The 13256-nt window shown below is 33.1% G+C and overlaps 1 protein-coding gene across 2 annotated transcripts; it reads right to left on the bottom strand.

Moving 5' to 3' along the window:
• LOC109330388 (protein HESO1-like) lies at window positions 5936–12324 on the bottom strand. 2 transcript variants are annotated; one of them, XM_019564576.1, is made up of 9 exons: window positions 12226–12324; window positions 10660–10976; window positions 9962–10126; window positions 8821–8999; window positions 8650–8745; window positions 8186–8255; window positions 7371–7501; window positions 6929–7039; window positions 5936–6710 (listed from the first exon to the last, which is right to left on the bottom strand). In XM_019564576.1, exons 2-9 carry the CDS (start codon window positions 10796–10798, stop codon window positions 6294–6296), a joined length of 1308 nt encoding a protein of 435 aa, XP_019420121.1. In that variant the 5' UTR covers window positions 10799–10976; window positions 12226–12324; the 3' UTR covers window positions 5936–6293. The 2 variants fall into 2 exon arrangements, with proteins under 2 accessions (XP_019420121.1, XP_019420120.1); XM_019564575.1 differs by lacking the exon at window positions 12226–12324 and adding an exon at window positions 11935–12060.

Raw genomic sequence — 13256 nt, forward strand, 5'->3', positions numbered from 1 at the left:
TATATATTTAGAAAGGAATACCGAGTTTGGGTACTCATTGCCCGAATCTAGACTCATCCAACAGCTGGTTTTAAACTTTTGGATCTCAATTACATGCAGATCCAAAAACACGGACCCATACCCGATTTATTGCAAGCATTTTTTGTGATACCCACATGTTTAGAAATAAAGGAACCTTAAACCTCATATCTAAATTTTACACGTTTAGAAATAAAAACAATTTAATTGGCATAATAATTAATAAATTTAAATCTATCAAACTAAGTAATTACAAAACAAAACACTAGTTCTACCAAAAAGAACCTAAACATTAACAATCATACTAAGCAATATATACTACATGAAAAAACAACACCAATATATTGTGCATTACATAAAAACAAATAAAGTGAGAATGATATTATAAAATGATATATACTTACTTGTTGAATCAAGTACAACTTGATATAATGTCTTATATCTATGGACTTCTATAGGAAATGAGCAAATTAATATCTTAATATAGACACCTTTATAATCTATAAAACGTTGGTTTTTTATTTTTGACACATTTCTGAATAATATGTTGTTGAAGGATATAATGTGCTTCGTGATTTAGCAAAATGAGGATCACATCCTTAATTTATATGGCACGATAAAATACTTTTATCAAACATCTCCCTTGATAGAACATGACTTAGGAAATTACTTTCTAGATAATTAAGTCATTCATAAGTCATAACCTTCCATTATGAAAGCAATTAATTCAGTATCCATCTTTGACACCACTTGTTTTTTGGAAACTTATATGTTAAATGTTGTTGGAGTTTTATGGTCAAAACTGTTAGAACTTAGAAGAGATGAGAAGAAATATGATTGAATGAGAAGGAGAGGAAATTATGCAGAGATATTGAAAACAGAGGTAAATGTATGAAGAAAGTGTGTAATTTCTTATATTGAACAAATATACATTGTCTTTTATTTATAGTATGAAGTTTCAATTACCAACTAATTCTCAAATCAACTAACTTCTATATTTGGTAAATCCTAACAATTTTACCTACTTTCTTTCCTATACTTGAATTACACTCTTCTACTTTAACATTCCTCATTAATTCAAGTATCTAGGAGATTCAACACATATCCATCTCCTTAACTTCACAAACCTTTTTGGTTTCAATGCCTTGGTAAAACCATCTGCAAGTTGCAAATCTGTTTTGCAATGCACAACCTCAATCTTTCCTTTGTTCACCAAGTTTCTTAAAAAGTGGAACCTCACTTCTATATGTTTGCTTCTACCATGGTTTACTGGGTTCTTTGATAGATTAATGGCAGAGACATTGTCTATCAAGAGTTGTAGAGGTGCTTCAACTTCTGTCTTAATCTCATTAAGCAATTCTTCCAGCCATACAAATTGACAGGCAGCATAACACCCTGAGATATATTTTGCTTCACAGCTTGATAATGCAATAACTTCTTGTTTCTTGGAACAACATGAGATGAGAGCTTCATTGAGCAAGAAGATGTATCCAGGGGTGCTTTTTCTTTCAACTAGGTCACCACCATAGTCCGAGTCTGCAAAACCAACTACTTTGAGTGTTGGTTTCTGTTTTCTTGTTGGAAACAGGATCCCATAATCTGATGTGTCTTTGATGTATCTCAAGATTCTCATGGAAGCCCACATATGAGTCTTCTTTGGTTTGCACATGAATCTGCTCACTAGACCCACCCCATATGCTATATATGGCATGCTATTGCATAGAAACCTTAGTGATCCAACTATTTGTTTGAACAGAGTCTCAATCATTGACTCACCATTCTCATCTCTTGTTAACTTCAGATTGGATTCATTAGGAGTAGTTGCAGGGTTTCAATTGTTCATATTGAACTTGATTGGCATTTCACTTGCATACTTCTTTTGGTGCATCAGTATACCTGAAGTTGTGTATGCAAATTCCATACCAAGGAAGTAACTTAGCCTCCCTAGACTAGTCATGTTGAATTCATATTTCATAAATTTCTTGAATTCTTCAATTCCTTTTGAATTTGATCTAGTCACTAGCAGATCATCAACATATAAGTAGATGATGAACAACTCTCCTTGTTTTCCTTCTTTAACATACACTCCATGCTCAATTGAACACTTATGAAAGTTGAGTTTGTCCATGAATGAGTCTATTCTTTTGTTCCAGGCCCTTGGTGCTTGCTTTAGGCCATATAGGGCCTTGTTTAGTTTGTAAACCAGATGATCCTTGCCACTGGTTATGAATCCTAGAAGTTGTTGTACATATACTTCTCCAATCAGAGGTCCATGAAGGAATGTTGATTTTATATCAAGCTGATACAATATCCAGTTTCTTGCACAAGCAATGGCTATAACCAATCTGATGGTTTCAATTCTGTCCACATGAGCAAACACTTTTGTATAGTCTAAGCCTTGTTTTTGTAGAAATACTTTTACAACCAATATGGCCTTGTATTTAGAGACTGATCTATCAGGATTTATCTTCTGCTTGAAGATCCATTTCACCCATATTTGATGTTTGTCCCTTTGTAGCTCAACTAGGTTCCAAGTCTCATTCCTTTCAATATATTTGATTTCTTCATCCATTGCATCCTTCCACACTTTCTGTTTTAAAGCTTCAGTTTCATCTATGGATAATGCTTCTACGATCAATGCTAGGTGGATCAGATCTCCTTCCTTATTTATCTCATCACCAATGTGTACCTCATAGTCACTGAATCTGAGAGGTCTAGTTCTTTGTCTTTGAGATCTTTGAGCTATGAGGATGTCAACTATAGTAGACTCTCCTTCTTCATTTGCTCTTTCAGCCATATTTTCTGTGTTTGAGTCATCTTCATTTAGTCTAGGGAATATCCTCTTCAGACTAGTATGCTTCTTTTTCCAATCCCACTGTTCATCTTCTAAGACCATAACATCTCTACTTATAAGGATCTTCTCTTGGATTGGGTCAAATAGTCTGTAAGCTCCAATAGGATGGTAGCCTACAAATACCATTGCTTCACTCTTATCTTGAAGCTTGGTTCTCTTTTGATCTGGTATGTGTTTGAAGGCTAGTGACCCAAAAATTATGAGATGGCCAACTGGTGGCTTTCTTCCTGACCAGACTTCAAGAGGGACTTTTCCTTCAAGTTTCTTTTTTGGAAATCTGTTTAGTATGTAGACCGAAGTTGACACAGCCTCTTCCTATAGCTTTTGTGGAAGGTCCTTCTCTTTGATTAAGCTTCTAGGCATGTTCATGATGGTCATGTTCCTCCTCTCAGCATGACCATAATGTTGAGGGGTGTAAGGTGCAATTACTTCATGCTTGATCTTCTGCTTCTTGCAATAGTTCTCAAGTTCATTTGAAGTAAACTCTCCTCCTCCATCTGTTCTCAATACTTTCAGTTGTTTTCCACTCTCTTTTTCTACTGATGCTTTGAAATTTAGAAAGGCTTCAAATGCATTACTCTTGACTTTCAATACATCTAGCCAAATCATCCTACTGAATTCATCAACAAATATAATGAAGTATTTGTTTCCAGCTAGTGAGGGAGTTTCAAAAGGACCACATACATCTGAGTGAACCACTTCCAGAGCTAATCTTGATCTCATGTACCCTTCTGACTTAAAGGCATTCCTAGTTTGTTTCCCAACCAAGCAAACTTCACAGGCCCTTTCTGGTTGAGCGGTTATAAGAATCCCTGTAACCAATTGCTTTGATCCTAGATGTTGCAGACTTCTGAAATTCAGATGCCCATATCTTGAGTGCCACAACCAACTTACATCATTGGTTTCCATGGTGGCCAAGCATTGTACTTCAGCTGCCTTGATATCAACTTGAAATGTTCTCTTCTTTGTCAACTTACTCCTTATGATGAGTCTCTTATCTGGATCAAACAGTTCAAGTATGTCATTCTTCATCAGAATATTGAATCCTTTCTCTACTAGTTGGCCTATGCTGAGTAGATTGCACTTCATCTTGGGCACATAGAGTATATTTGATATCATGGATTTTGATCCACTCTGCCTCATTATAACTACATTACCAGTTCCTTCAACCTCAAGTGAGCTATCATCAGCAAATTTTACTTTGCTCTTCTTTGAGGAGTCAAAATCAGTCAACCACTCCTTGTATTTTGTCATGTGATTTGAACAACCTGAGTTTAAGTACCATGACTCTGTGTGTGCATCTCATGCATAGGTTGTCACCATTTCTTCTTGATATGTGATTCGCTTCTTCCTTCTTCTTTTCTGTGCCAACAAGGTCCCTCTTCTTTGCTTAGCTCGTGATACGAGTTTGTTAGAACTTAGAAGAGATGAGAAGAAATGTGATTGAATGAGAAGGAGAGGAGATTATGCATAAATATTAAAAACAGAGGTAAGTGTATGAAGAAAGTGTGTAATTTCTTATATTGAACAAAGATACATTGTCTTCTACGTGTAATATGAAGTTTTAACTACCAACTAATTTTCAAACCAACTAACTTCTATATTTGGTAAATCCTAACAACTTTACCTACTTTCTTTCCTATACTTGAATTACACTCTTCTACTTTAACAAAAATATCAAGTGAATTCTTCAACTGTTCTCTTTTTCTTTCATAATCTGTTTATAGGGATGATAATACAATATATGATGGTGACAAAGTTCAACACAACCAATTATTAGAATAGTTATACTAGAATAGATAAATGTTTCTCCAAAGAGAACATCTTATGAAAAAAATTGTTTCCATAAAATACAAGTATGCTTAGAAAAACCAATGTAGGCATGGTTGGTTCTAATTAAGACACAATGATGGAGAAAAAATTCTTCATAATATCATTAATAGTCATATTAAATTCTCTTTTTTTTTTTGTACATATAATCATATTAAACTCTTGGCAACAATACTGCATTACTGCAGTTAATGTCTTATCAAATAAGTATAATGTGCTGTATTTTTATTATGCATTTAGACTATAATGAAGTGTGTTATGAGTTTTAATATGAAATAAATTAAAAATAAAATAAATTAAGCCAGATAAGATAATGTAAAATTTTATTAAACTCTTCATTATGTGGGAGTAGAAGTTCTTGATATTTTGAAATACATGTTAAAAACAATTTATTTAGCACACTAATTAATAAACTAAAATATAAAAAAATTAAGTACTTGCAAAACAAAACCTTAGTTCTATAAATAAGATTCAATAATTTATATTAATCGTTCTCATTTTTTATGATAACAACTGTTCTCATTTAAGTTGCTTCTTATGTATATAAATCCTTACACTAGTATATATATATATATATATATATATGATATACTCCTCTCTTGAACCAAGTGTAGAATAATATAACAACCATGTATGAATTTATTACAGGAAATGATCAAACGGATATCTCATTATTTACATCACTAGTTTTAAGATGAATTTATTACAGGAAATATCAAACGGATATCTCATTATTTACATCACTAGTTTTAAGAAAAGAGTGTTGTATTTATATATTATCAGTGTACAGATTTATATACAATTAGTGCATTATTTAACATTTATTTGTATTATTATTTTTAAAAGTTAATGATAATTAAAATTTAACGGTAAATGATACAATGATAGTATAAAAAACTTTGTCAAACACTCTACGAAAAGTACCTATCAGAATACATCTCGTGTTAGGGGCATTATGTCATTTTCAGAAAAAGCTGGCATCCAAATTTAAAAAACTAATAATTGTCATCCAAAATAACATAGTTTTGGATCAATGTTCATCAAAGACGCACCCAGCCATAAAAATAAAAAAATACCCAGCCAAGCTTAACCAATGTACCCAAATTTAAAAAATAGTAGCAGTGAAGTGATTCACTGCTATGTTTTCAATATGTACCCACAAATACAAAACACCAAACAAGGTTTCAGATGTAACCATTTTCAAAGTACTCTTTTGCATTCAGAGCTTTTTTATTTCACTTTAAATCATAATTCTGTTACATTTTTAACAGAACAAAAGCAAATCAACTTACCAAGTTCTTATTCCAACTCTTGATACCATAAAGTACAAGTACAAAAGAAAAACTTTTGATCCAGTAATTACATGTCAATTATAATCCTCACCGTAATGAAATGCCGACCAATTAGTCGCTTTCCCTTCCTCCGGGAGCAGAAAAAATCATGCTATCTCATAAACCAAAAAAAAATCATATCATTCTAATTACTTGCATTAACAAGTAAACCAAAAAAGCAATGATCAAAAAATGTTTTTGACTAGTTAAAGTGATGATAGTTTAGTCACTCCCTTCTGTATACTGGCATGCAAATTCGACTATTGGGTCTTTTGCCTCCATACCTGCTGGCCTTGATGTGCCTGCACAGGTGCTTTTGAAGTCGAACATTTGGAGCTTATCCCTCGACCGCCATTTTGAGAATGCACCTGTGGCTGGGGTTGTGGCTGCACCTGTGGCTTCGGTTGTGGGTGTGACCGTGGGTGTGGGCGTCGGGCTCTCTGCACCTGAGGCTGAGTTGGGTGATGGTAGTAACCACCATTGTAATTTGGTATAACAGGTTTAGCAATAAACATTGCCACCTCTGGTGGTGCTAAGTGGGTCAGGAGAGAACTTTGATTCAGATTCTTTGAGGTAAGTAAGCTGTATGTATTCACAAATGCATTGTTTATCTTCGCCAGTTTTCCTTGGCTGACGGACCGTGCAGTATTTTGTGGCTGCTCAAAAGGATCCTCGACCTAACCAGCCGAAAGTCAGATACAAATGTCAATAGCAAAGCAGAACAAAATATGGATAAAGAATATATATAATATTTGACATTTTGACACTAGAGCTTTGGCTCAGGTAAGAAAGACCATATTTTGTGCAGTAATTGAACATAGCTTATACCCGAAATAAAACAATAATATCACACCCCCAAAGAAACAAGATGATGTTTAAGTGAGCAGAGAATTACAAATAGTGCATAAGTCTTGGGCAACCATCTTGTGTTGTTCTTTATCTGTTCCCATTGTCCAGTATATGGGGAAATTCCGAGATCTGAAGCCCATGAATTCATCTGACCAAACTGCATGAACATAAAACTTGTTGGAATCATTACTTTAAATAAATAATGTCAAGATGGCCAAACTATATACAATGAGGAAATTTACTACCACAGAACCCAAACAGAAAATTCAAATAAAATATATGCTTTCATTACAAATGAGATCCATCACTAGAACATTCTCATTTGTAATACAAAGTTTATGCCAAAGAAAGACAGTTTCAAATTTTCAGCTTTGAACTGTGTAAGCACACACAAAAATAAGAAATGCTATACGCAATTACGCAGTGAACATGCAAATCTCTGAACCAGTACCAATTGAAATTATAAAACCGAGAAAGGAATAGTTTACCTTTTTTAGGAATTCCACAAAAAGTTCAGGCACAGATTTTCTGTTAATTGATCTGGACTTGTTTGATATGAACCGAGTTATGTTAGCATCAAATGTTTCCGCAATAAGATTCTCTACGTCTACTTTAACACCTGCATAAATTACATCAAGATAAATGATACATAATTTTGGTTTAAGTAACTTGATATTTTCAGTAAGTTGACAACTCTAATTCACACTGTTTTAAGAATTATAAAAAGCATTTCAACACTCCAAACACATAGATTAAAACAAAAAATGGCAAAGAGATGCTGCCTGGTAATCACGTTGAGCGACGTTTTTGTACTTTGCCCCCGAGTTGCATTTAGAAAATGGTAGAATTACCATGAGGAATATCACAACTGAAAGGAAACACTTTATATGAGCCAGTGGCCGCTAAGCCATCATCAGAGTCTATTGTTTTTCAACCCCAAACCTACAAGCCCCTGTCCTTTTTGTAAGTACTAGCCTAAGATTCCTGAAACCAAAACCAATCCTATTGGAATATAATGTCCATGACATTCATAGGCTTAACTCTTCAAGGTCATTTAAAAAGAAACATTAGCAGAGGAAGAGATAGAAGGAATATGTTCAACTGTTGGCATTGTAATAAGTTGTATGCAATTATGCATTCACAGAATTATTTACATTGAATGCATGCACACAACCTGGACATATAAAAGAAAAATAAATATTTCAGCTTTCTACAAACAGGTTCATCTTCTAAAAGTTCACCTCGAATTGCAGAATAATCAGAATAATGATGCTTCACACTTGAAATCAAAGACGGAATGTACCTATAAGATCATCGGCCATATTGGTAGGGTATATCTCTTTAAGTGGTGGAAAAATTGCAGGAACACATGTCTGAAAATTAAGTAAAAAGTTGCATACATTAAAAGGCGAAGATTCATCTATTAACTTTCAGAGAGAAGACAACTAAAAATTCCTGTAAACGCATTATAGTGGAAGTGCCAACTATTAAGACAGTTACATATCTTCAAACTGAAGTACTGAACTCAGCACCTAACACTTTAGGAGGCTGAAGCCAATATGAAATGGTTGTAGTTCATGCAGGAACATGTAAAGAATGTACACAGAAAATGTAAATTCAATCTCAGCAAAAAGTCAACACAAAATAAAGAACGGAATCAGAAAAATATCTCCTACTGTTGGCGGCAACCCACCCGACACACACACACACATCTAAAAAAGAGGAATAATATTAGACAGCATAAAAAATATGAAATAGGAGAAGTACCTGGAAGTGAAAGATTACAAGTAAACTAAGGGAATAGGAGTTGAAAGTTCCAGTTTTAGAATCATTAATTTTCTGTGCTTTGGCCCATTCCTTGACCTACATAAATAGAAAGAATGGTCAAAACAGAAGCAATTCCTCACACAGAAACCCTACTTCAGTACAAGGACATACCACTAAAACCATATCACGAAAGCGGCCATCGATCTTGTTAATCCAAAGCAAAATCTTGGATTTCATTTGGGCCTCCACGTTATTAAGTGAAATATCACAAGATATACTCTGTCGGTTGTTTTGAAGTTTTAAAATGGGAATTCGTGCATTGAAGATGAACTGCAGTCTACTCCATCCACCTGCAAATTAGTGTTTTTACAAAATGCATTAGGAAGTAATATATAAACTTGCAAAATCTTTGTTTCCATTTTGCTTATAATACTAAAAAGTGCGTAGAAAAATATGATAAGTTTAATAACAACTACTAATAAAACTAGAATTTAAAGGGAAAATTTACTCAAATAAAATAAACCACTAAAAATCAGTGCAAGTGCCAAGATCGATGACGGATGATAAAAAAATATTATTGGACTGAGGGGCTCCCACCATAATGCATCACCAAAGTGATTCCATCTTTTGTTATACATGGAACTATCATGCTATCTAGCACAAATCAATCTTAAATTGCAAAAGGATATTATAAAGAAACTCTTCGGCCATATAAGATCATTCATCCCTGTTGTTTTTTCTTTTCCTGAAGTATAATTTTTCTTCCTTTTTGACGTGAGACAATAGAAAAGACACATCCCTGACATAAAACTGATCAAATTTTGAAGAGAAGTCACCTCAGGTCCCAACCTTCAACATTACCCTTTTAACTACGTTATTCTACCAGTTTCAATTATGTGTAAAATTACAACCAAATAACAATTTCATTATGACATATAAAACCAATTTTGTACCCTTTACAAATCATGATAAGTGCTCCCAAAAATAACTAAAAAACATATCTATGGCAACCCAATAGATGCATATCCTAGCAGAATTGTCGAATCTTGGAGAGGCAACATAATCAAATGATGATACATAGGTTTCCTTCACACTACAGTTTCTTCCATGGCTATTTGATTAACCTCAATAAAGCTTTTTTATTTTCATTTTAATGAAAAGATTCGACTAAGCTTTACATCCTACCACCATGGCTATGTGAATAAAAGAGAACCTTATTATCAAACTGAAAGAGGAATTGATCTTTTAGATGGTTAACAAATAAGAAGTTTTTGTATCAAGTGACAGAAGCTTGAAGTATAAAGAAACTTACCATTCTTTCTCAAAACTTTTAAAAGGTCCCCCAATAGCACTTGTTTTTGTTTTCTCCCAGTGTTTGTAATATGTGAACCATTTAGTAACTCAATTGAAATATCCAAGTCACCCCATCTTGTGAAGAGATTAGACACAAATGATCCATATGGCTCAACAGTTGCTCCTATTCCAAAAATTTCAATAAAATATCAACTTTAAATACTTGAATATCATAACCAATGAAAATATAAATTTGCTCATTTCCATTAGATACAGAACCCAAGCAATCTAACAAGCCAGCCTAATATATTGTGGAAATCTTGTAAGTTGAATATTAAGTATAACAGTAAAAGGAGAACTAGTTCTAACTAGAACTCTTAGATGAATATAACTAGCCACTACATGGGTTGACTAATTTTCCTCCCACATATACAGTATTCCCGCCTTTAGTTGATTAAATATACATGCTACATTCAGTTATGTGATCAAACTGTTTTCTCCCTTCAAAACTGGCATGGTTCAAGCCAGCAAATATATTTATAAATATAGAGAAGTTAATATAATAAAGGAGGATCCTTCCATTGTTATGGATTATCTATAAACTTATTAAACTCTTTTCCTTACTTAACTTTCTGGTCAAATCACCAATGCAATGGAAGTTCAGGATAAAAGGGAACAAAAAACAGAGATCAGAAACAAAACTTGTAGAAAGATCACCTCTCAGGCTTTCCACAGATTCAACAATTCTTCGTAAATCATTAATAATCGCAAAACGTATTTCCCAATCTTCTTGTACAGGTGTGACCACATGAATTATATCTTTCATAACAGTTTCCAGCATAGTATATTCACTCATTTTTGTCTTTCAAGCTTCAATAACTCCAAGTAGCCGTTAATGTGCCAACGAAGCAAATGCAATGGTGGTTTGCAACACTAAATAGAATAAATGGAGACAAGAGGATCACAATCTACGAGCATAGGCGTCTTGAACAACAAATCAAATCCTTTGAAAGCCTCAGAGAAGCATCCATGGCCTGGTAAAATTATTCATAAAGTTAAAGACTGCACTATGCGTATCTATTGATTCTATTTCATTCAGCATATAGTTAAATACAGAGAAGAGGTATAAAAACAAGTATTTATAAAGTGGTAACATACAGTACAAAAATACACTAGTATTAAACTTATGAATGCTGCAGGATGATGACTTATGGATAAGAATATAAAATCATTTTCTCACTTAGTAATTCATAATTTCCTTCAAGACTAAATCTTTTGGGTTTTCTCATCATGATGCCAACGCCGGAAAATATCCCGACATACGAAACTTAAGAAATAAATCGTCCAAAGGGTTTTTTTATTGTTTAATGGCCAGCTAACTAAAACATCAGACACAATCACAGCTAGCTATGACAAGCACAACTAGCTATGACGATCCCTAAAAATAATTGATCTACAATGGACTCATAATTTGGCAAACAAATGAACCATATCTGGTTTTTCCAACACAAAACTAAAATAAGCTTGGAAATTTAGTGCTATCCACACTATTTGACATGTACTGGTGTATTCCCCAGATTTCTCCAATGAGTTGCATCACTTACCCAACCGGACGAAAGCAACATTTCATTCAAATCCATACAAAGCAGAAAAGCATGAAAGGAACTCAAATCTTTTTGTTTACCAATTCAACCACTCAAATCCATACCAATCAGAAAAAAACACTACAAATACTATAAAATTTCACAAAATCAATTCACATCATTCTGTTATACAATTCAACCACACAAACCAATGATTCAATTGAAATCAACAAGCAAAATCGATATACATTCAGCAAATAAAAACCCTAAAAAACAATAATCAATAAGAAAGTGCAATACAAAAACACACAAAGAAGCAAATCATCCGCTCCATGAGAAGTAAGACTAGAAAATAAGATTTTCTAGATGATAAGGGGCAAAGTAATAAAGGGTAGTAGCTGAAACTAACATTTGCATTGTATGAATAAGAAAGGTGAAAACTTTGCTTCGGCGAGAGTAGGGGAAGTAGAAATGTGCATAGTAATGTGACTATATATATATATATATAAGGAAGATATATATAGAAGGAAAATGGGGTTTGTTTTGTAATACCTTTTGATAAATCCATAAATTAATGAATAAATATTTATTGGATTTGGAACCGGAACATGGTAAGGTAGAAGAATGAAATAATAAAGTGTGGTTTTCATTCTCAACAGGAGAAGAGAGTGCAACAGAGTTTCTCAGAAAAAGAAGAAACCTGATTGTAACAAGAAATTTCATGTAATGCTATTGGGGTCAACATTACTTTGATATAAATGTGTAAGTTTCAGTGCCTCATTACTAAAAGGGTCTTTAGGGGAATTGGATCAAGATATCTCATCAAAATTAGTGTAAGCCTTAGAATCATGGAAAAATAAGTGCTTGTTAAAGTATAGATCTTGGTAAGCAGAGTTGTGATGGAAATAATAAGGAAAAAATTGAGTAAGAAAACTTGGATTTGTTGCTAAATTATTGGTATTTAATCCAAAATGAAATTATATCTTTTATTGTCTTAATTAGTGATATAAAAATATTATTGATATTCTATAAAAAATATTCTTCATGTCCCTAACAAGTTTTAAACTCACGCCTTTTTGTCCATTAGCATTAAATTAATTTTTCTAGTCCATAGGAACATTTTATTTTACCAAAAAATAAAAATATATAGATTTATTCTATTATCATAAAATAATGTTTACTCATTCCTAATATAAGTTACCTTTTTGATCGAGTTAAATGTTAGAATTATTTAATTATTTTTATAGGTTACGATTAATTTGATATTGCACTTTTAATAAAAAAGATGTTAATAATATGGAAATTCGTTAACGCTTATCTTCATTCTTAATTTGGCTATTTATTTAATGATTGTTTTGTCTTTATCCTCCGTTATCTTTCCTCATTATCTTGTCATTGCCCTCACCTCGTCCCCATAATTGGTTCTCTTGTAATGAATTTTGTGATATTATCATAATACTCATTATCGTAGTTGTATACAATGTTATATTTTATGTAATAATCACTCAATGTACTAAGGAAGATATGGTGTTTATCATCGATCATGTAGAACCTAAGGAAGAACTCATGTTGTCCCATTTGCTTCCCTTTCCTCAAATTTGTTCCATCATGCCCATGCCACCTTAGAGATAGCAACGCGGTGAGCAGACACGAGTATTACATATTCGTACTCATGTCTGCACTATTTGCGAGTAACTAACGAGTTTTCAATTTTAATTATATTTTTGTATA

This window comes from Lupinus angustifolius, chromosome LG16 (assembly GCF_001865875.1).
Source record: "Lupinus angustifolius cultivar Tanjil chromosome LG16, LupAngTanjil_v1.0, whole genome shotgun sequence".
Lineage (NCBI taxonomy): Eukaryota > Viridiplantae > Streptophyta > Magnoliopsida > Fabales > Fabaceae > Lupinus > Lupinus angustifolius.